Source organism: Artemia franciscana, chromosome 15 (assembly GCF_032884065.1).
Source record: "Artemia franciscana chromosome 15, ASM3288406v1, whole genome shotgun sequence".
Lineage (NCBI taxonomy): Eukaryota > Metazoa > Arthropoda > Branchiopoda > Anostraca > Artemiidae > Artemia > Artemia franciscana.
In genome coordinates, this window is record NC_088877.1 from 520926 (window position 1) to 544224 (window position 23299).

At 34.6% G+C, this 23299-nt stretch overlaps 1 protein-coding gene across 1 annotated transcript in view; it reads left to right on the forward strand.

The window, feature by feature from the left end:
- The window catches only part of LOC136036670 (serine protease nudel-like), a gene marked incomplete in the record, with an annotated part of 142155 nt that overhangs the window by 82805 nt on the left and 36051 nt on the right, over positions 1–23299 (forward strand). Inside the window, 5 exon segments of the mRNA XM_065718978.1 lie at positions 114–283; positions 4978–5094; positions 9321–9507; positions 10851–11026; positions 14188–14452. Of these exon segments, the coding sequence (XP_065575050.1) occupies positions 114–283; positions 4978–5094; positions 9321–9507; positions 10851–11026; positions 14188–14452 (915 nt within the window).

Consider the following 23299-nt stretch of genomic DNA (forward strand, 5'->3'; position numbering starts at 1 on the left):
GAGATGTCTTTTTTGTATAAAATGTGATTTGGTTTTCGTTAGCCATATTTGTTCTTATTTTCATTTTTGAGAATTTTTGTTAAAAAAATTTTATATTTTGATTCTATTTCAAGGATAAAAGAATGTGTACCACAAACAGCCTGGTGTGATCGGCATCTAGACTGCCATGATAAAAGTGATGAAAATGAATGCACTTGCGGACATTACATTTGGCGACTAAATCCGCACAGATTTTGTGATGGTATTGTGGACTGTGCTGATTTCAGTGATGAAACTGGATGTGGTGAGTCTATTTAAGTATAGAAAATTGTAGGGGTACTATGGTGCTATTGCAAAAACTTAACCACTGAGAAAAGAAGACATAATTGGCTGTTTGACTAACAAGATAGCAATATTACGATTTCTTTTTAACCCATTAGATACTACTATCTTAATTCTTAAGTTCTTTTTTCACTTCTAATTCTAGCAACAACCGTTGTGGCACCACAACGCCTTCAGTAACTGGTGTAGTAGTTCTTCCACTCCACCCGGCTGAGAGATTTGGTTGTTATCCCTGCTTATTAAGTCCTACTTCCTTTAGGGTTTAACCTCCGATTTAAAGACTTTGTTCTCAGCGTAAAGTTTGTGCTCAGAAACAGCCAATAATGCGAGCAAATCCTCCTAGCTTTATTTTAATTTGTGCACTAATAAGTAGAATTGGGCACATATGCCCCATACCCTTTTTAGTGCCCCATGTGCACTAATAAGTAGAATTTTGATACATATTATTGTTGGATATATCAGCCGCTCAAATCTGTACCTAGGATTATCCTTAGTTAATGTAACTTGCAATTGTCATTCTTATGATTGAGCTTGTGATTCTCATTGCCCTGAAATTCTAATTTCATCTCCCATGTTGTTTTCCGGGACTGCTCAAACTAGTAGGGGAAGTAAATATGTATATAGCACGAAACTGAGAGGATTTGATGAATCCAGCTAATCCCTCGGTTCATTCTGACTTCAGTCTGGCCGTGACTGTGGGGCATGCTTGAAACTTAGTTCCCGCTGAGACATGGCAGTAACGAACACTTTGCTCCTTTAAGAGACATGTGAAAAGTTTCTTATTTAAGGTTTCTTAATAAATGTTTCTTATGGTTTTTTTTTTTTTTTGGGGGGGGGTTGCTGTTTTGTTGGTGTTAGATCCTCGATGACGCAGAGAATTTTAATTTGTATTTTATTGTCGGGTGATGTGAGTGTCGTTGTTTCTCGGGGACTGCCGGTGAGCTGATTTCTTTTCCTTATAGATTTATGTTCGGATGTTGGTTAGTATGTTTATGCCAAGTTTTATAATTCTTTATTTATTGTATGTCCGTTTCCCAAATGACTGGCCATTGAGCCCTTTAGGATATTGTTTTTTTAACGTTATTTTATGAAAATAAATAGAACTTGAGAACTTGAATTTGATCTTTCGGCGCTTTTTATTTCGATTATCGAATAAAATATTGTTTTATCGTTCTTCTTGATTTAATTTATATTTATATTCTAGATTATATTTGATGTTACTTCTTGAGCTTTTTGAGGTGCCCCTTTTTCAGCGCCATGATTGACAAATAGAAATGCTAATCCAAGTTCTAATCCAAGCTCTAATCCAAGTTCTAATCCAAGTTCTGTGTCTGTTCTTACGATTCTTCATAAGTTTATATAACTTCTAAAATTTAAAGTATGCGGTTTTAAGATGCGATTTTTTTAATATGCGAGATTTTAAAATTTGCGACTTGTCTTCGATTCGCGTTGCTATTTTAAATATTGTAAATCTTTACTTGATTTTCCAATTTATTTTAGTAACACTGAATTAGTTTTGAGATTTAAAGTTAAACAGTCGTTGGAAGTAGCTAGGATTAATAGGCATAATTTCTATCGTAAGTCTGAAAGTTTTCTCTTTATGCCCAGCCTTTTCCTTTTTTTCAAGAACGTAAATTGTGTTTGATTTTTTTTTGTTGTGTTTTTCTTACTTGTTTTATTCAGTTATGCTATTAAGCTTATTTTACATCAATATTTTGTTTCGTTTGTTGAAGTTTTTTTTTTTTTTTTTTTTAGTGGTGTATAACACACAAGTACCAGCATTTTTCATGGACAGAGAGCTGGATTTCGCGGTATTATTTAAAAACTATCAGAAATTAAGCCTTAAAAAAACAAGTTTTTCTAACTGAAAGTAAGGAACAACATCAAAACTTAAAAAGAACAGAAATTGCTACCTATATAAAAGGAGTTGCCTCTTCCACAACACCTTGCTTTTTACGCTAAAGTTTGGACCTTTTGCCCTAATTCTTTAAGAACGATTCCTGAAGCGAAATGGCCATTTAATTAGAACAAAAGCCTTTGTTCTAAAATCCAAAAAAAAACTTTAGCGCAAATAGCAAGGTCTTGAAGAGGAGGCAAACCCCGTTCATATACGTAATAATTTATGTTAGTTTTAAGGTTTGAGGCTGCTCCTTTCAATTGAGAAAACTATTGTTTTTGTTTAATTGCTTACAGATAGTAATTGTTAATGGGAAACATACGGAGCAACTTTTTTAAAGAAAATTAAAAAGCCTCATTAAACCAAAAATGAGCATGAGTATAGTCAAATAATCTTCAAAGTAAAAACTATGGAGTGTAATAGAAAAAAATTATATAAAATGTTGTTTTTTTTTCTATGAAAAAGATATATCATTAAAAAATGAAGAGAAATTAATTTAAAAAACTTCTTCTACAAAACAAGTTCGTCAAAAAATAGTAAAGAGCCTTGTTAAGCCAAATATGAAAAGAAATAAATTCAAATAATTTTCCAAGTGTAAAACTACCACAAATCACCACCAATAAACGAATTTAAACCAAAACGAACAGAAATTAAAATAAATAACCGATTCAAACTCGAAAGAAGCAACAATATACACTTACAACCCCCGCACCTTCTTAAGACCAGAACATAATTTGCACTTCACTGAAAACACAATACGTTTTAAATGTTTTCACTTTTTGACTTTAACAAATAAAGAAGTACTAAGACAATAAAGAGTAAATATCAGAATATGTATATCGAACTACAATACGCGGTTATGTGTTTGTTTTTGTTTTTTTCTAGTAAGGTGTAAATTTTTTTCTGGTCTTTAAAAGACATAGGTGTTGTCAGAAATACTTCTTCTAATTTTGCTCGTTTTGAGTTTGACTAGGTTATCTATTGTAATTTCTGTTAGTTTTGGTTTTATTTATTAGCAATGGTGATTTGTGGTAATTTTACACTTGGAAGATAAGAAAAACAAAATCCTAGAATTTGACAACGCTTTCGCCCGTAAAAACTTAAACAATAAGAATTTGTTGGTTCCCAAAGCCAATTATCCATTCGAAGGATAGCTAAACCTTCTTAAACCTTTTGGTGCCATATTTTTAAGATTAATTTTAATTATAATTTGCCTATGTTATTTGTTCTTTAGGTTTATTTTTTGTTATTATATTTTTCTAGTCAGATTGCCAGGCTCCGCACTAACCACACTTTGCTAAATTGCCAAAGATCTATTTTGTTTATAAGGATCATAAAGCAGCTGAAAAAAAAGGCTAATTGAAAAGTGATTTGGTATTCACCTGGTTGCATATATTACCTTTTGGTCAAGTACCTTTATTCTAGTTGTGTACCCACATACTGCATGTGGAGCCTAATGACATGATTTCATCGATATAAACTTTCAAGTACGGAAAGAAACATGCTTTACGTGCCAAACGGTTTTCCAACTCCCTAAATCCAAGGATAAATCCAACCAGTAGACCAAAAATAGAGACAAAATTGACTTATTAAAATTATTTTTGTGTTGACCAAGTATACACAAAATGGTCAATTTGTGTATATTGAAAAATGGTCAATTTGTGTATATTGTGTAAATGGTCAATTTATTTATATTGAAATATAGTTGAATATATAGTTGAAATATTCAACTATATTTCAATATAGTTGAAATGTAAATTATCAACTGTGTGCCTCGTCCATGTCTGAAGTAGCAGCACTTTGTCTTTGCAGCACTGATAGTTACTTTTTCACCAACAAACAATGGCACTACTTCATTCTTATGTTTTTTAGTTGTATTATTAACTCGGAAACCACAATCTGGAACAAAATAAGATATGCGATTAATGAGCAACAGCAAAATAATTAGTACTAGGAAATATCCCTGTGCGACTCCAGCAAACCACTGTCCCTCTATCCCTCTCAGCAAACCACTGGACACGGTCCAGATTGCAAGTAATTTATCTCTACTGACTAGTATTGAAGCCTGAGGACGCTGTTTCTAATGCCAAGACCTTGACCTTACGTCTTCTAGCTCTCATGTTTTTCCGAGAGCACGCCATGGTCAACTCTTTTAAAATCTTTCATCAAATCTAGATATATAACACCAACTTCAAGCCATAATCTGAAGCTCCCGTCGTTCCGTTCATTTTGAACCCAAACTGATTACTATTTAACAAACATCCTTCTCCAAAATTGGAATAACTTAGCAGTAAAACATTTTTCAACAAGATGAGAAATAACAGGCAACACTGAGCGGGGTAGGTAAACAAAATCATTTGTATCCCCACCTTTATGAACCGGTGTCACTCTTCCTTTTTGAAAAATATGTAAACCTATTTTGCTGGGAAACAACAAACAGTCAGTGATGATAGAACCCCAGTTGTAAGAGGAATGACGCATTTTGCAACCTTTCGACTAACCAAGTCACTGCCGGACGAACTCATGTTTTATAAGCTAATCTTTAGTTCATTCAAGGTGATCTTTCTTAAATGAAGGTCAAACATCTGTAAGGTAAATTAATGAAGATACAAACGATGGGGCTTCTGAACGATGGGGTGAATCGGTGTAACGATGGGGTAAATCGTCTGCGTCATTTGTGGTCACAGTCAACTCGTCTACAACATGTTCGCGCAATGTAACTCATTTTATCTGCTATAATTCTTGACCTTTCCTTCTAGATTTTAATTGTAAACCGCCGTCCTTCTTCTGTCCTCTGAGTCGTCAGTGTTTGTCTAACGTAACAATTTGCAACAGGCGTCAAGAGTGTCCTCTCGGTGAAGATGAACTATTCTGTCGTAAGTGCTTTCCTTTTAGTCATATAGTCAACTTATACTAGTAAATAACCATACTAGTTACTAACCATACTAGTACATAGTATCTTGTTTAACCCTTTTGGGTTTTTTTTTCCAATTTGAAGTTTATTCATGTCAAGAGCGTCAGATTCGTAGTAAAAACATGGAGGAGAATGGTAAAACAAATACTCTTGTAAAATATAAGTTAAAGTGCATTAAAATAAAATCTTTAAATTGTTCTGTTTTAAATTCTACTCGGCTATACAGATAGACACATTTATTAACAAAAAAACATTATACTACCGTTTCCTTCATCTGTAGGTCAAGTCCCAAGAGCTTGTTAGATAGCAGAAGAAAAACAAGATTTAAGTACACTCAGTAACGTCAAGAAGACAGAAATAAACGAAATGAAAAAGATTGATTAATAAAAAATAGAAATTGTTTTTTCACTTTCAAACATAGAATTTTGTTCCAGTTATCGGGAAACTGTCGTGATACTTTACCAAAACATATAATTCAGCTTATACAAAATACATTTGTTATAGGGTTTTAAACAAAATAAAATCAAAATTTTTTATGGCTGTTGGCCAAGAATGAATAAAAAACAAAATTAGTAAAATCTATTCGAAATTTCCTTTTTTGCTTGTAAATTATAAAGTTTGATAAAATCATATGTATTTGAATTATTATTTTATGTATACTGATATACATATATACTTATTATATATACTATACACTTATAGATATTATTCTATATATTTTATATTGTATTATTTATATATATATATATATATATATATATATATATATATATATATATATATATATATATATATATATATATATATATATATATGTATCATATATTATTATAAACAGTTTAAAACAACTGTTCAGCTTAGTGCTCAAAGTTGAGAAGTGTGCTCATATTGTCAAAGTAAATAGTGTGCTCACTATTTTCATCTGGACTGCCACTAAATTAATAGCTCAATGTATTATTTTTATTAATTTTTATTTTCCTAATATCAATTGCTAACAAACACGTAACATAGACGCATCCCCTCCGTGTGCAACAGCATGATATGGAGGACGGATAACCAAACAAATCCACACAAAAAATCATACTTAACATTAGCCTCAGAAGAGATTTAAAAACACAACTACAACATCATAAATACCACTACCACTAACTTAACATTCAACACTCAGCTCCTTCCTTAACACACCTCAATAAAAATAAAACACTAAATGCTTGTTTTTTACATTATGCAAACATAATTACTAAACTTATAACTAAAATGATAAACAGAAAAAAAGAGATTCCTTTCATATTGCACTAATTTTTTTGTGACGTTATCCGTCACAGTTTCTTTAGCAAATCATATTATTCCTTAAATTCTAAATTTAAATTTAAATTTAAATTCCTTAAATTCTTCACCAAGGACAGTGAAATGAAACCTGATTACTTGAACTGGTTAATCGGAAGTTTCAACAACTATTTGTATCTTAAAAATTAGGAAAGATCGGGATTTGATTTTTTTTTCATAAAATGTCTTTCATATACAGTTATGCGGTTTTGGTATTAGCGACTGACAAATTTAAATGAAAGAAGTGTCGGTGAAAAATAAAAAAAAGGAGCCAAAAATATATGTTAGTAAACAACTTAAAGCTGAAAACTTATGGTACTAGACAGCTTAAGAAGGTATTGCTTTCCTCCGAAGGTCTAGTTTAATGTTTGGATTTTTAAGGATTTAACGTGTTGTCAAAATTTAGACCTTTTTTGCTTTTTTATGTTTGTGGTTCAACGTGGCAACACTGACGACAATTTTATGCTGTCCTAAAGATTGCATGATTTTTTAAATCAACCCCAAGAAAGGTCTTTGATTGCTTCATAAAGAAAAAAGAGTTGTGTTTTTCCTTCAGGTTTTGGTGTGTTATTGTTGATTAATAAACCCTTTCTTCTTAAAAAAAGAAAAGAATATGAATTTTCCGGTGTGAATAAACCTAAAATGGAGGGATGGTAAAAAAAAAACTTTTATTTCGGTTTCTTTGATCTCTTTTGGTGAGTGTGGCTATGTGGTCGTTGCATTGACTACAATTTTTTCAGATTCCTCTATTTACTCAGTAACAACGAAACTAATTCATGTTTCTTAGTTTCAAAGGTAATAAAGTTCAGTTTGAAAGTACTCCTAAATAAAAAAAAATGAATATTTCAAATATCTTAAAAAACTTTCTTTTATTCTATAAAAAAAAGCGAAATGAATGAAACAACTTAGTATGTATCTGCTGTAACAATTTCTCGTTTGGTCTAAGCATTTTTGGGTAATAATCTAATAATTCAATCCTTAAGCTAAAAACAGCCGTGGATATAAATTCGGTTTTAGAAGTAAATTATTGTTTATCAACGTTGTAAAATAAAATGGAGAAAAACAAATCTACTTGAATTTGGTGAGGATATAGCTAAACATTTTTGAATAAAACAATAACTACAATGTATATGTGAATAGAATAAGCGTTAAGTAAGCGAAAAGATGGGTTAGATACTAATAAAAATCATAAGAAATAAAGGAAGGAAAAGGTATTATACAAAAAGTGCACATCCTTAGGGATTGAATAAAACTATTTTGAATAAATCAAAATGCAGACATTTAGAATCGTCATTTCTGATTTTGTTGCTTAGATTACTGAATCACATCTTTGTCAAAAAGAACATATGACAATCTTTTTCTAAAATTCTTCCGTAAATATTTTTCTTTTCTTTTAGGTTTAACTGTGAGCTGTGGTTACTTAAATATATAAAATAACTTTTCGAAGTTACAGCGTTACCTCACTGGGAATATATTCTAGTCCCAATGGGGCTTAGAGTGCCGAAACTTTTAGGTAGATTACAGGCATAAATATTTTACTCTTCCTCTTATCCTCTCTTCAAGTCAAAATTTAAGGCCCACTTACCCTATCCACTTACAAAAAAGCTCCTCACAAGTTTCAACTTGATCTCTGAAGCTGTTGTCGAGATATTGCAGATCCGCTCTGTGGCCACGCATGATTTCTCTTAATTTATCTTGCTTCTTTACCGTGAATGGGTATTATGTTTGGAAGTCTTACACTGCAAAAATGATTTGGAGGATTGGAGACAAAATATTATGTTGCCCCTCCCCCTACCGAAATATTTAAAGCACTTTTGCTATATCCTCTCTTTCCCTAACACTATCTAAAAATTTCAAATCTATTCCAAGCTGCTTCCGTTATACTATTTCGGTGATCGCGATATGTATTTTCTTTTTATTCTTGCCTTCTTCACCTAGTCGAAACTCGAGGCCAGTTCAGCAGCCCCTTCCAACCAACCCTGGAAGCTTCAACACTACCCACTCTTGGGATTTTGCAAATAATCTATTTTGAGGCTTTGGGTACAAATGACGGATTTTGGTTTACTTAGACACTGAGGTCATTTCAGTAGAATGCCCTTGAGAAACACTGGTAAACTTAGGCCTAAGCAACGATCCTTAAGAGTTTCAATCTGATTCGAAAACATCATTTAAAACTATTCCCCGTGAGGGTGGAGGGGGCTGTGTTGTGCCCATAAACACAGTTATTAGACTTCTCGGCCCTTTTGAACTTAACATCTATCTTAATATTTTGATCTGAGACAGTTGGAGGCTACAAGGGTGCCAGGGAGCGAAACAGAGTGCGATGGGCAAGCTGATCCTCTCCTCCTCAATACTTTTCATAGCTAGAAAATGCAACACGACTCTCAAATCTAGACCGAATGAGCTCATTCCCAAGTTTCTATGATCTTGAATTCCATGTGTAGTCATTCCATAGCTGATAATGCAACACAGTTACGTGGCACTTTACTAAAACGATTCTAGTTCGAGTTTTTCGATTATGGTATTCTTGCCCTCTCACAAAAGAAGGAATATTGCTGTTTCTTCACCACAGCTAATTCATATGCTGACAAGGTAGCTTATGGGATAAGTTATTTTCGCAAATATTTTCATAGAGGTATGTTTGTTTTTAGAGGGGTATATACTTCTAGACACCTCTCTGGGGTTGTGCAGATGTATAATTGTAGGAAGCTTTGAAAAGTATGGAATAAATAGTAAAATCCTAAGGTTTTGGCTCGGGACTAGTGGGTACCTGACTGTTATATGTATGACTCAGCGATATGTTGCAGGCCTATTGTTTCGTACTTTATATTTAATTTATTTATAAACTTTCGTCTCTTGCAGTTGCCCTTTCAAAGGAAGCCAAAAATGACAGAGAGCTACAGATTAAATTAGATGAATTCGGCTTTCCTATAAGAAGTAAGAAAGGTTTTGTTTCAATTAATACAAAAAGTGTTTGGGAACAACTTTGTGCCTTCGACATACCAACACAAAAACTTAGAAATGCTACGTGCCAGTACCTCGGTTTTGGGTAAGTCACGTTTTCATAGATATTTTTTTCTTCTTCAAAACATATGAATCCATAAGAGTTATTTCTTATAGAACTTATGTTTATTTCTGACTGAAATTCAGCAAAGGGGGGTGAGGGAGTTGGAGAGAGCCAAAAAACTCGCCCAGAGCTAAAAAAAAATGTTGAGCTAGGCTCTGCTAGTAGTCAAGTTTGGCTTAGTCTGTTGGATTTGTGTTTCCCAATGAAAATGCTGTCTTCAGTTTAGTGAGCGCGTTTCTGTTTCAAATCTGAATCATAAAATCTGTTTTTCAGGCTGGTAAAGTTATGTCGTAAAAGTAAAGCACTATTGTGAATGTCAATATTGATTGTTTTGATTTGGAACTTCTATATTGCGATATAAGCCTGTGATACATAGATCAATCAATCAATCAATCATCAATCATTTTATTAATACTAAAATACTATTACAAACGTAAGATAAATAAATATGTTTCAAATAATCGGCAAAAATCATTCAATAAACAAAACTACTAATCTCCACAAAGGCTCAATGACCTGTAAAGGAGCGGGATCATGAAACAAAATATTTAAACATTAAACGTTTCAACACTTTCTATTTAAAACATTCTCTAAAGAAGAAAGACGGATATGGAAACAGAGAGTTAATTTAACTTTAAACAAACCTAACACTTAAATAAGGTGTTACAAGACTCCGCAGACCAAATAAAAAATGAAAAAACAGCATCTCCCTTTCCGAAATAAAAATCATCTCCATCTCCCTGTCCCCCCTCGGAATAAAAATTTCTCTCTGTAGAAGATAAAAAAAAAACCTTAGACAAACATACATACATAACACTACCCTTTTATAACCAACTCGATAAAAAAAAGATTAAAGTTAATCATTGTACCTAAAAGAAACACCTTTTCAAACATACATGTAAATTATAAGAGAAAGAAAATTTGATTAACAAATCTCAGATTTGTAAACAAATCCTTATCCCTAAATGTCAGTCTTGGTGGAAATCATACACCATTTTTTAGATATTTATTTAGTATGTTTAGATAACGCCGGTTAAATGGTTGTCCATCGGTAACAGTTAGGCTACCTTGTAATTTTGTAGGTTTCTAGTATTTTTGTCTTATAAATTCCCAGCGATAGCAAATAAAACAGTAGGCAATTAGACCTAAGATGACCTACATCACCTAAAATGAACCCAGGGAGCAAATATATTTTTACTATGATGTATGTAGTACATTAAGCACGTACGATGATGCCAGTTAAATGGTAGCCCTTGCGTAACAAGTACACTCCCTTATGATTCTACAGATTTCCAGTAATATCTGGTATTACCTTGTATTTCCAGATACCCAGTGGCAACAAATTTAAGTGAATCATTAAAAGAACAGCTTACTCCTGTCCTACCTCTGAGAGGTTTGGTTTATTCAGGCTCGAAGTACATGAAGAAAAGCAGAGGGAATTTTGATCCAAAAAAAGTTGCTTTTCAGCAGATTGAAAGAAGAATTGATGAAGGAAAAGGAGGTGAGTCACTATTTACAAGTTGGTATTATTAACTGTTGAACTGCCACTTTTATTTACCAGTGGTTTAGAATCGATGCAAGAAAAGGTGGTGAGTCACTATTTACAAGTTGGTATTACTAAACATTGAACTGCCACTTTTATTTACCAACGGTTCAGAATTGATGAAGGAAAAGGAGGTGAGTCACTATTTACAAGTTAGTATTATTAACCGTTGAACTGCCACTTTTATTTACCAGGTTTAGAATCGATGCAAGAAAAGGTGGTGAGTCACTATTTACAAGTTTGTATTACTAAACATTGAACTGTCACTTTTATTTACCAACGGTTTAGATCGATGAAGGACAAGGAGTTGAGTCACTATTTATAAGTTGGTTGGTATTATTAAACATTGAACTGCCACTTTTATTTACCAACGGTTTAGAATTGATGAAGGAAAAGGAGGTGAGTCACTATTTACAAGTTTATATTTTTAACCGTTGAGCTGCCATTTTTATTTACCAACGGTTTAGAAAGCTTACCAGATTTAAAAGATTGAGCTGTTTGTTTTCTGACAGATTGAGCAAAGATCTGATTAGGGAAAGGGAGATGAGTTGCTGTTTCCTGCTGAATTGCAGTTAAGATTATTTCCATCTAACAGCCACTTTTGTTTACCAATGGTTCAGAGAGCTTCAAGTCATCACTTATTAATCATAGCCACAGAGCTTACCAGTCGTAGTAAAGGTTGGCTTTTACCAAAATTAGTATGCTGTACCTGAAGCTATAGACACATAATTCAATTCACGAATGAGGATATCAATTTACTTGAAACAGTCCTTATTTCAAGCTATATGTTTTTATTTTGTATTACCGAAAAAGAAGAAAAAATACCATCATAAGCAAGACTACTAAAAACAATAAATGCATTTGGATTGACAGTATAATATATATGCTGCTATTCATTTCTGAAATTCTTGATCAATTTGGATTTGTTAAATTAAAAAAAATCAAATAAATGTATTTTGTTTTCTGTAAAGTGCTAATTATATTTTGGCCTGCTAATTATATTTTGGACGGAGTGATTGGTCTGCCAACCACTCCTGACGTCTGGTATCGCCTCATATGCCAGAACCTACTTTTTCCTTCTCTCAAATGTAAATTTGGGAGAGTGAAGTTCATTTCTGATTTAATCGTGCTAATTTTTTGTGCTAATTGCTTTCATTTGTGGTTCCCCAGGTCCCTTAGGATTTTTGTGAGTTTTGATTTTTTTTTTCCAATTATGCTGGTGGGCTGGTGGGTGTGTGAATTACACTCAGGCTAAGCCTGAGAATTATTGGATTATATTGGCACGATTATGTTCCACAAGTCTCTATCCCAAAGTTTATTAGTTCTTTTTATAAAGGTTCTTATTTTTCTAATTAAACGGTCTTGGCGTTTGACGAGTGGTTCTTAAAGAATTGGTACAAAAGTCAAACTTTATCGTAAAGAGCAAGGTATTGAGAAGGGAGAAACCCCCATCGTATACGTAATAATTTCTGTTTGTTTTAAGTTTTAGTGTTGCTCCTAACTTTCAGTCAAAAATCATTTTCAGTTGAAAAACTATTTAATTTCTGATCGCTGTTAAATGATGCCGGGAAATCCGGCTCCCCCGCTTTGTGAAATTCCCTCCCCAACGGAAAAAAAGCTCTATGAAAAGTTACTCACACGTAAAGTGTGAGTATTTCAAGAAAAATTCCTTCGAACACTTCTATTATCGCTGATATTTAGCCTCGAAAAATTTATCTTGGATGATTCCACCTGAAAAATTCTTCTTAGCACACATTCAACTGTATAGACTTTATTTCTGATTGTTTTTCAAATTATAAAGATATATTTAACATCCGTGGAAAACTTTTCCAAGAAATCTCCCCCCTCTCCCTGTGGAAAGCTGCTCCCGCTGAAAATTCCCCGATGGTGAATTTATCCCTCAGCAAATTCCCCCATGAAGAATGTTTCCCTTAGAAAATCCCTCCCCCACGAAATGATTCTCTAGACAATTCTAACCTGGTGAAAATCTCCCCCCGAAGATTACCAGTAACATCTCCAAATCTAAAATTGAATCGACAAAGAGAAAGTGAGACAAATAAAAAGAATCTTGCATAGGAATAATGGAAAATTCCCCCCTGTGTATAATTTTCTCTGAAAAGCTCAGCCCCTGGAAACTCCCCTCCCTACGAAAAATTCTCCCCGTGGAAAATTCCCAGAGCAGAAAATTCACCCCTCCACCATCCCCCAAAAATGTCTGTTTACTTCCCAATGACAAATACTATGCGTAAAGAATGGGCAAATTTCATAACTTACAGGCCATTCCCAAGCGACTATGAGGAATGTTGTTATCACTAAAGGCGTAACTATTAGATACCTTAACTGTGTTCAACAAAATGACTATCTCAGAATTTTTATCATACGACTTTGGGGAGAAAAGGCGTGTGAGAGGGGAACTAGTTGCCCTCCAATCTTTTCAGTCACTTAAAAAGTGCACTAAAACTTTTAATTTCCATTCCTAAGAGCCCCCTCCTGATATTATAGGACCATTGGTTTGATATACGATTGCCCCTGAAAAAAAACAAATAGGAACGTATCCATGTTCTTTCGTCTGGAAAAATATACAAAATTCCACATTTTTCCAGATGGAAAACTTGAAACTTCTACAGTAGGGTTCTCTAATACGCCGAACGGTGAGAGTTTCATTAAAATTCCTTAATATTTTGGGGGCGTTTCCCCTTTTATTAATCGGACAAAGTTTCCCAGACTCTTACCTTTTGATGGGTCACACTAAACTCAATGAATCTTATACGTTTGTAATTAGCATAATCAGCCAATTCTTTTGATTTGTCTATTGATATTAAAATTCTGTTTCTTAGAGTTTCGGTTACTATTGAGCCGAGTCTCTTCTTACTTACAGTTCATTACCACGAACTGTTTGAATTAATTTAGCTGAAAATTTGGCGGAAAGATTCATGAAAAAAAAGACTGACAGACACTTTAAATTATACATAAAGTGTTGCTCCGCATGTTCTGCGGAGCAACACTTGCAACTAATGTTCCGAGTCTAAATTGTTTGTATTTGGATTAACAGAATTGGAAAACAGTATAAATATTATCATTATTGTTTACTTTATTTACAAGAAACTTTGCAATTCCAGATATCGTCTTGCAAGGAAAAAGTCAAAATATTTCTGACACAATTTGTGGTAACTTGTATCTAGAGTGTAGTAGCCAACCTCCTGGAATTCGTCCGTTGTACAATTCAAATCGTGGGCTTCTCCAGCCACAGAGGTATAACTTTCTTGGTAGAGGGCTATGGCCTTGGCACATGCTGTTGTTCAATAAAGGAGAGTTTATTTGTGATGCCACGCTTGTTGATGTCAACTTAGCTATAGTTGGGTTGGATTGCATAAGTAAAATAAGGTGAAATTCATACCCTTTTCTTGATATTATTCTTCACTACAATTTTTACTATACTTTATTCAAACTAATATTGTTAGTCCAAAAAAAATGCTATTTGTAAGAAATGTTTTTATTTACGCTATTTTTGCTGATTTTTTTTTTTGTTAATGAAATTACAACCAATTCAATGTAGATTCAAATGTTACTCGAAGCTACAATCGATCTGAATCGGTCCAGATCTAGTATTCGATTTTTTTTTATATATAAAAAAGGTAAAGAATACGGTAACGAACTTCATAGTCTCTACCAGGGGTGCTGATTTCTGCTTCACGGTCCTTTAGCCAGAAACTGCAATGGAGCCTGAGGGCCAACCATCCTCGAAAAGGCTGAGCTTACAGAGTCACGCTACTGACCCATTCCAAACCAAATAACCAGCAATACCAGGGCTCGATCCTCGTGAACCAGCCTTTGAAATTAATATGAATTTATTTTTTACATGTTTTAGATTCGTTTAAAAGTATAACTATTAAATCTTGGGTGATAAAACTTTTTGAATTAAAGAGCCATCTACCTTCCAGGTGTTATTTTTTTCTTCTGCCAATATGTAAAGGAGGGGGCTTTGAAAAAAGTAAGAAATGGGTCATTTGATTGGACATTGAAACTTTGGTGCTCTTCTTAAGAATCACAGCGACTGAAGGGCTACCAGCCCCTCTTGAATTCCCTTTTTTCTACGTAGCTCCCGGGTAAAGTGGAAAAGGGCATATTTGGTCTTAGGTCTCAAAACTTCCATGGTTTCTCCCCCGAACCAAGATAGGGGGATGTCTGGTGCAAGGAAATGTGCCAAGAAATAGTTGTCTTTAATAAGTTTGAAATTTACAGCCGCAAGTCCCCTTGCCAAGTAAAACTTAGTGTAACATAGATTAGTAGATTAATTTATAATCAAATTGTAAATTTAATTATAAATTTAAATAATTATAAATTAAATTATAATTTTAACTAAATTATAATTAAATTATATGATATAATTATAATTGAATCGATCAATTTGGGGGTCCTTGCACCAAGTTAATTATAATGCATAAAATATTACGTCCAACGACAAGAGCTTCCTTTGTAGGCTAATTGGGACCCAAAAAAGGGCCAGGCCCATTTTTTGACTTCTTTGAAATTTCAAAGATTGTTACCTGGCTGTTAAAAGGGGGTTTTAAAGAGCCTATGAATAGACAGAAGAGCTTGTTGTTCCCGATTGGTTGTGAGCTTGCTACCTTTATTTGCCAACCAAGACGAACCCGGAATAAAATGGCATTAGGTATTGGTCTCCCAAAACTCAGGGTCCCCTAAAAACAATATGTCTTAAAGTCATTTAACACAAGAAAAACAGACAAACTATATTAGTTCCTCTGAAAAAGGTAATTTTTTTAGAACTGCTTGAAACTAGCACGCGTAGTTTCTTTGGGGAAGAAGACCATAATTTACGAACAAAAATAAGTTGCGGTACGGATCTCCTTAAAAAGGACCAATTTTTTTTTATTGGCTCGAATTTCACAACTTAGATTCCTTGGGCCAAGAAAACACAGTTTTCAAAGTTTAAATAAAAATCTTGAATCTTGAATGTAAAGTAAGTCTTTAACTATTAAGTATGGCGGGGCTCCATGCAAAATGTAACCTAACCAAAATACCGGCTAAATATTTATTAAGATATAGCTACAATGTAGTTTTCCACCGAGCCGACGCTAATTGTCTCCGCATACAAACAGCAATAAAGCGGCTATTGCCTGATTTTATATATCCAAATTCTCGAGTGTGTACTGGCTAACAGATATCTACCTTTTTTATTAAAAGGTATTTGGAACTCAATTTTCAAGCGTAGAGCCTTTTGTTCAGAAAGAATCAATTCAAATAGAATAAAGAGTAATATTAAAACTTAAACACACAGACATTTTTCTGCTTAAAAAGAAAGCTGTTACCCCCTTAGCCTCTCACTCTTTATGCTAAAGTGACCTTTCTTCCCGCTGCTTCAAGAATGAATACTCTTAAAAAAGAGTAATGACTAAATCTGAAATACTTTTACACACTGCTTTGGGAATGAAATGCCTCGTTTCTTCTCATTAAGGCTGTGATTAAGTGAACTTGAAAACATCGAGGTTCAAAATCAAAGTTAGGGTAGCCTTCTGTCTCTCAATTCTCTAGAGACCGTCGATTGTCAAAAACCCTTCAAATAGCACTTATTCATTAGCGGAAATAGGAGGTTAATTATGCCACCATGTCAATCTGGTCTCTAGGGGTGTTATCGGCAATCTGAAACGATCTTTTCTGGGAAAAAATTTGTAAAAATTTCAGGTAGCTGAAAATATTCTATGGGACTGTTAGAAAACAGGAAAATGATCCAAAAATGGTTGCAATCATCATACAGGTTATTGTTTTCTGCTCATGTTAGTACCGATTTTGTTCTAAAATCAATATCCTTCATAGATTACACTTGTGAAAAAGAACGAGACATTTTCTAAGATTTCCAAGCAATTAGAGGAAATAGAGCAAAATCCTAGCAAACATTTTGTAGCATTTTCAAGAAGCTACTGCCTGATATTAAAAGAGGTATCTTCCGCCAATGAATACTTGAGTACTTTTTAAAAATAAATTTTCGATTTTAACAAAGGATTTTTGAGTTCCATCAGTTCACTTAATCACGGTCTTAAGGCCGTGATCTGTAATGGTCAAATGACAATCTGTAAATGAAATATACTAGTTTGATATGTGTTGTTTGAAATATAATAGTTGAAATATAAATATTAAATATATGAAATGTAAATAGGCAAATACTAGTTTGACATATGTTGGACGCTAACAGGTCTTTAGTAAGATTCTAGCCAAATTTTAGTGCAAAAAGTGGACCCTGAGGTAACATCAGCCCCTTCTTATATAAAATAGTTCGTTTTAAGCTTCAATCTGAAATAAAATGTTAACAAGTACCAACTGACTGCAGTTAGTCAACTCGAAGTAGGTTAGTAGTAGCAATAGTGGCTCTGAAGATTTCCAGTTAATACATTTACCTACTCCTAAGATAATGCAGATACGACTTATGATAAATTGGATTCAGATAGCGTTTTTTGATTTAGCTTAACACACCCCTTAATCCCCAAAATTTTACCTCATCATCTTTGGTGCTTTAGAACACACCTAGAAGCAAACATTCGCCCCTTTCCCAAAGATAAATCCTGCATTTTAAAAATGTAAAAATTGGATAATTCACAATCTTTAATTTGGGAGTTGTGGGTGCATTACATCCCTGGAAACATAGCTATTCGATTTTTGACTATTTTGAATGAAATAGCTATTTAAGGTTTCTATCAGTGTAAACGGGAGCGTCTAAAATTGCCAGAGAAGGGGGCTGGTTGCCCTCGGTTCCTTTTTCAACTTCCCTTAGTGCATGATTTAAAAATTCCAGGTTAATGCCCTTAGATATTGCAATTTTGAACGATATGGCTATTTCAAAATTTTGATCGAAGAGGACATGGGAGGAAATGGTGGACAGAAGACCACTTTTGGATATGGAAGGGGACATGTAGCCCTTTCACCACTTCAAAACATCCCCCTTAAAATGTCCTAAAAGTTTCAACTTAATACCCTTTGCTGTTCTCAATATATTAGTAGATCTGTCTTTTTACTAAAAGGGATGCAAATAGTGCCTTGTTATTTGGTATAAGATACCCCTTAACGATACCCCTTCTCCAAAGTTTCACCTTAATACCATTGGAATTTTCATATACACTGAGAATAGAAACTTATCCTTTTTCCTTCTGCTAAATTATGCATATAAACAATTAATAAGTTGTATAATTTACAATCCTTGTCCGGGGGCTACGAGGGCATTGCATCCCTGGAGGCTCTGACTATTGCTCTGACTATTGTCAAGGAGAAGAAGCACATAAAAAGGAAAGGAGGATGCTCGTTCCTCTCCAATCTCTCTTCAACATTCCTTCTACATACCTTGAAAGTTTCAACCTAATACTCTCAGCCGTTCCTTAAATATTGCTGATGTTCCTGCTACCTGGAGGCTCTGACTATTGCTCTGACAATTGTCAAGGAGAAGAAGCACATAAAAAGGAAAGGAGGATGCTGGTTCCTCTCCAATCTCTCTTCAACATTCCTTCTACATACCTTGGAAGTTTCAACCTAATACTCTCAGCCGTTCCTTAAATATTGCTGATGTTCCTGCTACCTGGAGGCTCTGACTATTGCTCTGACTATTGTCAAGGAGAAGAAGCACATAAAAGGGAAAAGAGGATGCTGGTTCCTCTCCAATCTCTCTTCAACATTCCTTCTACATACCTTGGAAGTTTCAACCTAATACTCTCAGCCGTTCCTTAAATAATGCTGATGTTCCTGCTACCTGGAGGCTCTGACTATTGCTCTGACTATTGTCAAGGAGAAGAAGCACATAAAAAGGAAAGGAGGATGCTGGTTCCTCTCCAATCTCTCTTCAACATTCCTTCTACATACCTTGGAAGTTTCAACCTAATACTCTCAGCCGTTCCTTAAATATTGCTGATGTTCCTGCTACCTGGAGGCTCTGACTATTGCTCTGACTATTGTCAAGGAGAAGAAGCACATAAAAAGGAAAGGAGGATGCTGGTTCCTCTCCAATCTCTCTTCAACATTCCTTCTACATACCTTGGAAGTTTCAACCTAATACTCTCAGCCGTTCCTTAAATATTGCTGATGTTCCTGCTACCTGGAGGCTCTGACTATTGCTCTGACTATTGTCAAGGAGAAGAAGCACATAAAAAGGAAAGGAGGATGCTCGTTCCTCTCCAATCTCTCTTCAACATTCCTTCTACATACCTTGAAAGTTTCAACCTAATACTCTCAGCCGTTCCTTAAATATTGCTGATGTTCCTGCTACCAGCAAGGAAAAAGTTTGGTTTGAGTGTGTCTGCCATCCTTCTCAACACTTCCTTGAAGTTTCACCTTAATACTTTTTAGAGATTTTTAAGCTTTTTTAGAGATCTAGGATCAAACAAGCCCTCTTTTCTGAATTAAAAAATCAAAAAATCCCTCATTGATCTTGCCCTGAATATTTGCTCCGATTCATATATAAAACATTAATAAAAAAAACAAGTTTTTTAACTGAAAGTAAGGAGCGACATTAAAACTTAAAACGAACAGAAATTATTTCGTATATGAAAGGGGCTGCTTCCTCATCAACGCCCCCCTCTTTGCGCTAAAGGTTTTTACTGTTTTAAAAAGAAGAGTTGAGAGATTCTCCCTCTCCCTCTTCTCAACCCCTCCCCCAACCAAAAAATCCCCCTGAAAACGTCTGTACACTTCCCAATAACCATTACTATATATAAGCACTGGTCAAAGTTTGTAACTTGTAGCCCCTCCCACGGGGACTGTGGGGGAGTAAGTTGTCCCCAAAGACATAGTTGTAAGGTTTTAGGACTACGCTGAATAAAATGGCTATCTCAGAATTTTGATTCGTTGACTTTGGGGAAATAATTAGCGTAGGAGGGGGCCTAGGTGCCCTCCAATTTTTTGGTCACTTAAAAAGGGCACTAGAACTTTTCATTCGCGTTAGAATGAGCCCTCTCGCAAAATTCTAGGACCATTGGGTCGATATGATCACCCCTGGGAAAAAAAAAAATAAACATGCATCCGTGATCTGCCTTCTGGCAGATCTACTTTTGTAGATAGGAGCTTGAAACTTCCACAATAGGGTTCTCTGATATGCTGAATCTAATGGTGTGATTTTTGTTAAAATTCTATGACTTTTAGGGGGTGTTTCCCCCTATTTTCTAAAATGAGGCAAATTTTCTCAGGCTCGTAACTTTTGATGGGTATAACTGATCTTGATGAAACTAATATATTTAAAATCAGCATTAAAATGTGATTCTTTTGATGTAACTATTGGTATCAAAATTCCATTTTTTAGAGTTTCGGTTACTATTGAGCCGGGTCGCTCCTTACTACAGTTCGTTACCACGAACTGTTTGATGCAGAAATAAACTTTATCAGAGATATTCTTTTTGGTAATGGATACCCCATTCATTTTGTCACTAAAATAATTAAACGTAGATTAAAAAGACATTCTTGTAAAATCGAAGAAGATATTTCACAATGTGAGGCTACTGATAAGCCCTCAAATATTGTCTATCTTCCGTATATCCCAAAAATCCCAACAAAATTAAAAAATATTTGCACAAAAAATAATCTGTCCGTAGTTTTTACTAATAATTTTAAAATCATTAATTTCTTAAATTCCGGCAAAGATAAGACCCCAGTTACTCGCCAAAGAGGGGTCTATCAAATACCCTGTGATTGTGGAAATTACTATGTCGGCAGGACCCATCAGAATCTAGAAAAACGGTTACAACAGCATAAAAAAGATATAGACAAGGCATTAATTTCAAATAGTTCCGACAACTCCTTTGATTCTGCTTTAGGTTGGCATATTTAATAATCCGTCCTACACGATACTTTTTGAAAAATCTTCACTCATCAGTAATGATTTGGGGATAAAAGAGGTGGTTCGAGAATCAGTCGAAATTAATCTCAAAATAAATAATAACATTTCTTTGAACAGGGACTTAGGGAATACTCACTAAATTCTTTATACTCAAATTTAATTAAAAATGATCTAACAAAATATTTTACTAAACCGATTTATAATAGTATTGAACCAGCTACGAAAAGACCTTTGAGACAGGCTGCTAAAAAAGCTAGGTTGGCTCAGAGAAATTGCACTTAATCACTTTGTTATCTTTAGTTTGAATGAGTTTATATTCTCACTTCTTTCTTTTGGTCAGTCCTGGTTAAACTTCGTTGAAGTAAGGATGACAGGGCTGTTTTTTAAAAAAGTTTTTAGAAAACATTATTTAGTTTTAGTTCTCACAATTTAACGTAAGTTTATTTATATATACATATCTTCTCTCTTGTTCTCGTATTGTGGTGAAGACGGCCCTTGGACATAGGGCCGAAAAATTCACGGAATTGATTTCCACTGTCTTGAAAAGATTTTCCCTATTGTTTCTACTTTTTATTTGTTTGTTATGTGTAAGCAATGAACAACTTGCATAACTTACAGCTGTTGCACCGGATACTGGTATGGAGTGGGGGTTGTGTACCCCAGAGGCATACTTATTTGGCCTTCAGACTATTTTGAACAAAATGCTTTAAAAAAAAATATCGGATGCATTTGGAGGAAAAGGGCCTGGGGGGAGGGTTGCCCTCCGATCACTTTTGACTCTTAAATAGGGCACTAGAACTGTTGATTTCCAATTGAGGTAGTGCCTGAAGTTTATATGACCACTCTTTCCATAAAAACCTTATATGATAACAATGGGCAACTTTCATAACGTACAGCACTTGCCCCAGGGGTTATGGGGTTTTTCCTCAACCCTGGTGGCATAGTTTTTGGTCTTTAGACTATTTTGATCAGATTGGCTGTCTAGCAATTTTCATCAGTTTCATTATCTGAGAAAAGTGCGTGGCGAGGGGGATGGTCACCCTCCAATCACTTGAGTTTTTAAAAGGATATTATAACCTTCAATTTATAATCGAATATGCCCCCTCCAGAGTTTATACAAACTTTTCTTCTAGAAAAATCTGATATGTTAACAACGAGCGATTTGCATAGCTTACAGCCCTTGCACCGCGGCTTGGGTGGTGGGTCACAATCGGTAGCATAGTTATTTGACCTTTGTTCTATTTTGAAGAAAATGGTTATCTCAAAATTTGTATCGGATGTATTTGAGGAAGAAAAAGCTTGAAGAGGGGGAACCTTCGATTTGCAATCGAAATTTCCCCTTCCCAAATTTATAAAAACATACGCATCATATTGACCTTATTAAAATCAAATTCTCAGAAGCCTCAGGATCCTTATAAAACTTAGATACATATTTCTAAGGTCAATTCTTATAATCCTATTCTAAAGCCTAGTTCCGCCTTATGTTATTTGGATGTCAGCTTTTCCCCCGTTTTTGAAGCCAATTTCAAAATAATATGATAAAGCAAGGTTCCTTATACAGGATACTAACCGTTTCCTACTTAAACCTTTGCTTGAATTTAAATCTCTTTATTTTCTGTCTTATGCTTCTTTCAATTTCAAAAGTTACATAGTCAGCCTCCTCCTGCCCTATGTAGTAATATATCTTTTATTTCTGAGTGGTCGACTTGTTATTTCCGCACTTCCAATAACTTACGCATGCCTTATATTACATCAATTCAGTCTGACTTCAACCCTCTAACGGCATGTAACATGAAATGGAACACTCCCAGAGTCTGCACGGAGGTGTCCTCCTGCCCTCCTGCTCATTTGGTATCTTCAAAAAAGTACATTAAAGAATTTCTTGTTAATAATCAAGTTTTCCCCGGTTTTCCATGGAGTTGGTGTCTTCGGATTGTGTTTCCTGTTTATTGAAATGGGCGAATCATGTACTACTCTCCTGTCTAGCTCGTGATTTTTGAGATTGTTTAGGTGGCAATATAAAAGTATCATGTGAAAAACGTTGATTAGATGCATGCGTATCATTTTTGCTTTTCCCCTATTTTTTCCTGGCCATTGAGCCTTACGGGGTAAACCAAGGGGAAGTGTTTGTTGTAAAATTATTGATGAATAAATATGCTCTGAACTGAACTCTAAACACCTTCCATATACACTTTGTAACTTATCAATGAGCAACTTACATAACTTACAGCCCTTGCCTCTGGGTTTGGGGGGCAGTCAAAGCCAGAAGCATAGTTATTTGACCTTTAGGCTATTGGAACAAAATGGCTATCTCAAAATTCTGATCGAATTTATTTGGGGGGAAGGGCATGCGGGGGAGGAGGGCTAGTTTCCTTCCTGTTGCTATTGACTCTTAAAAAGAG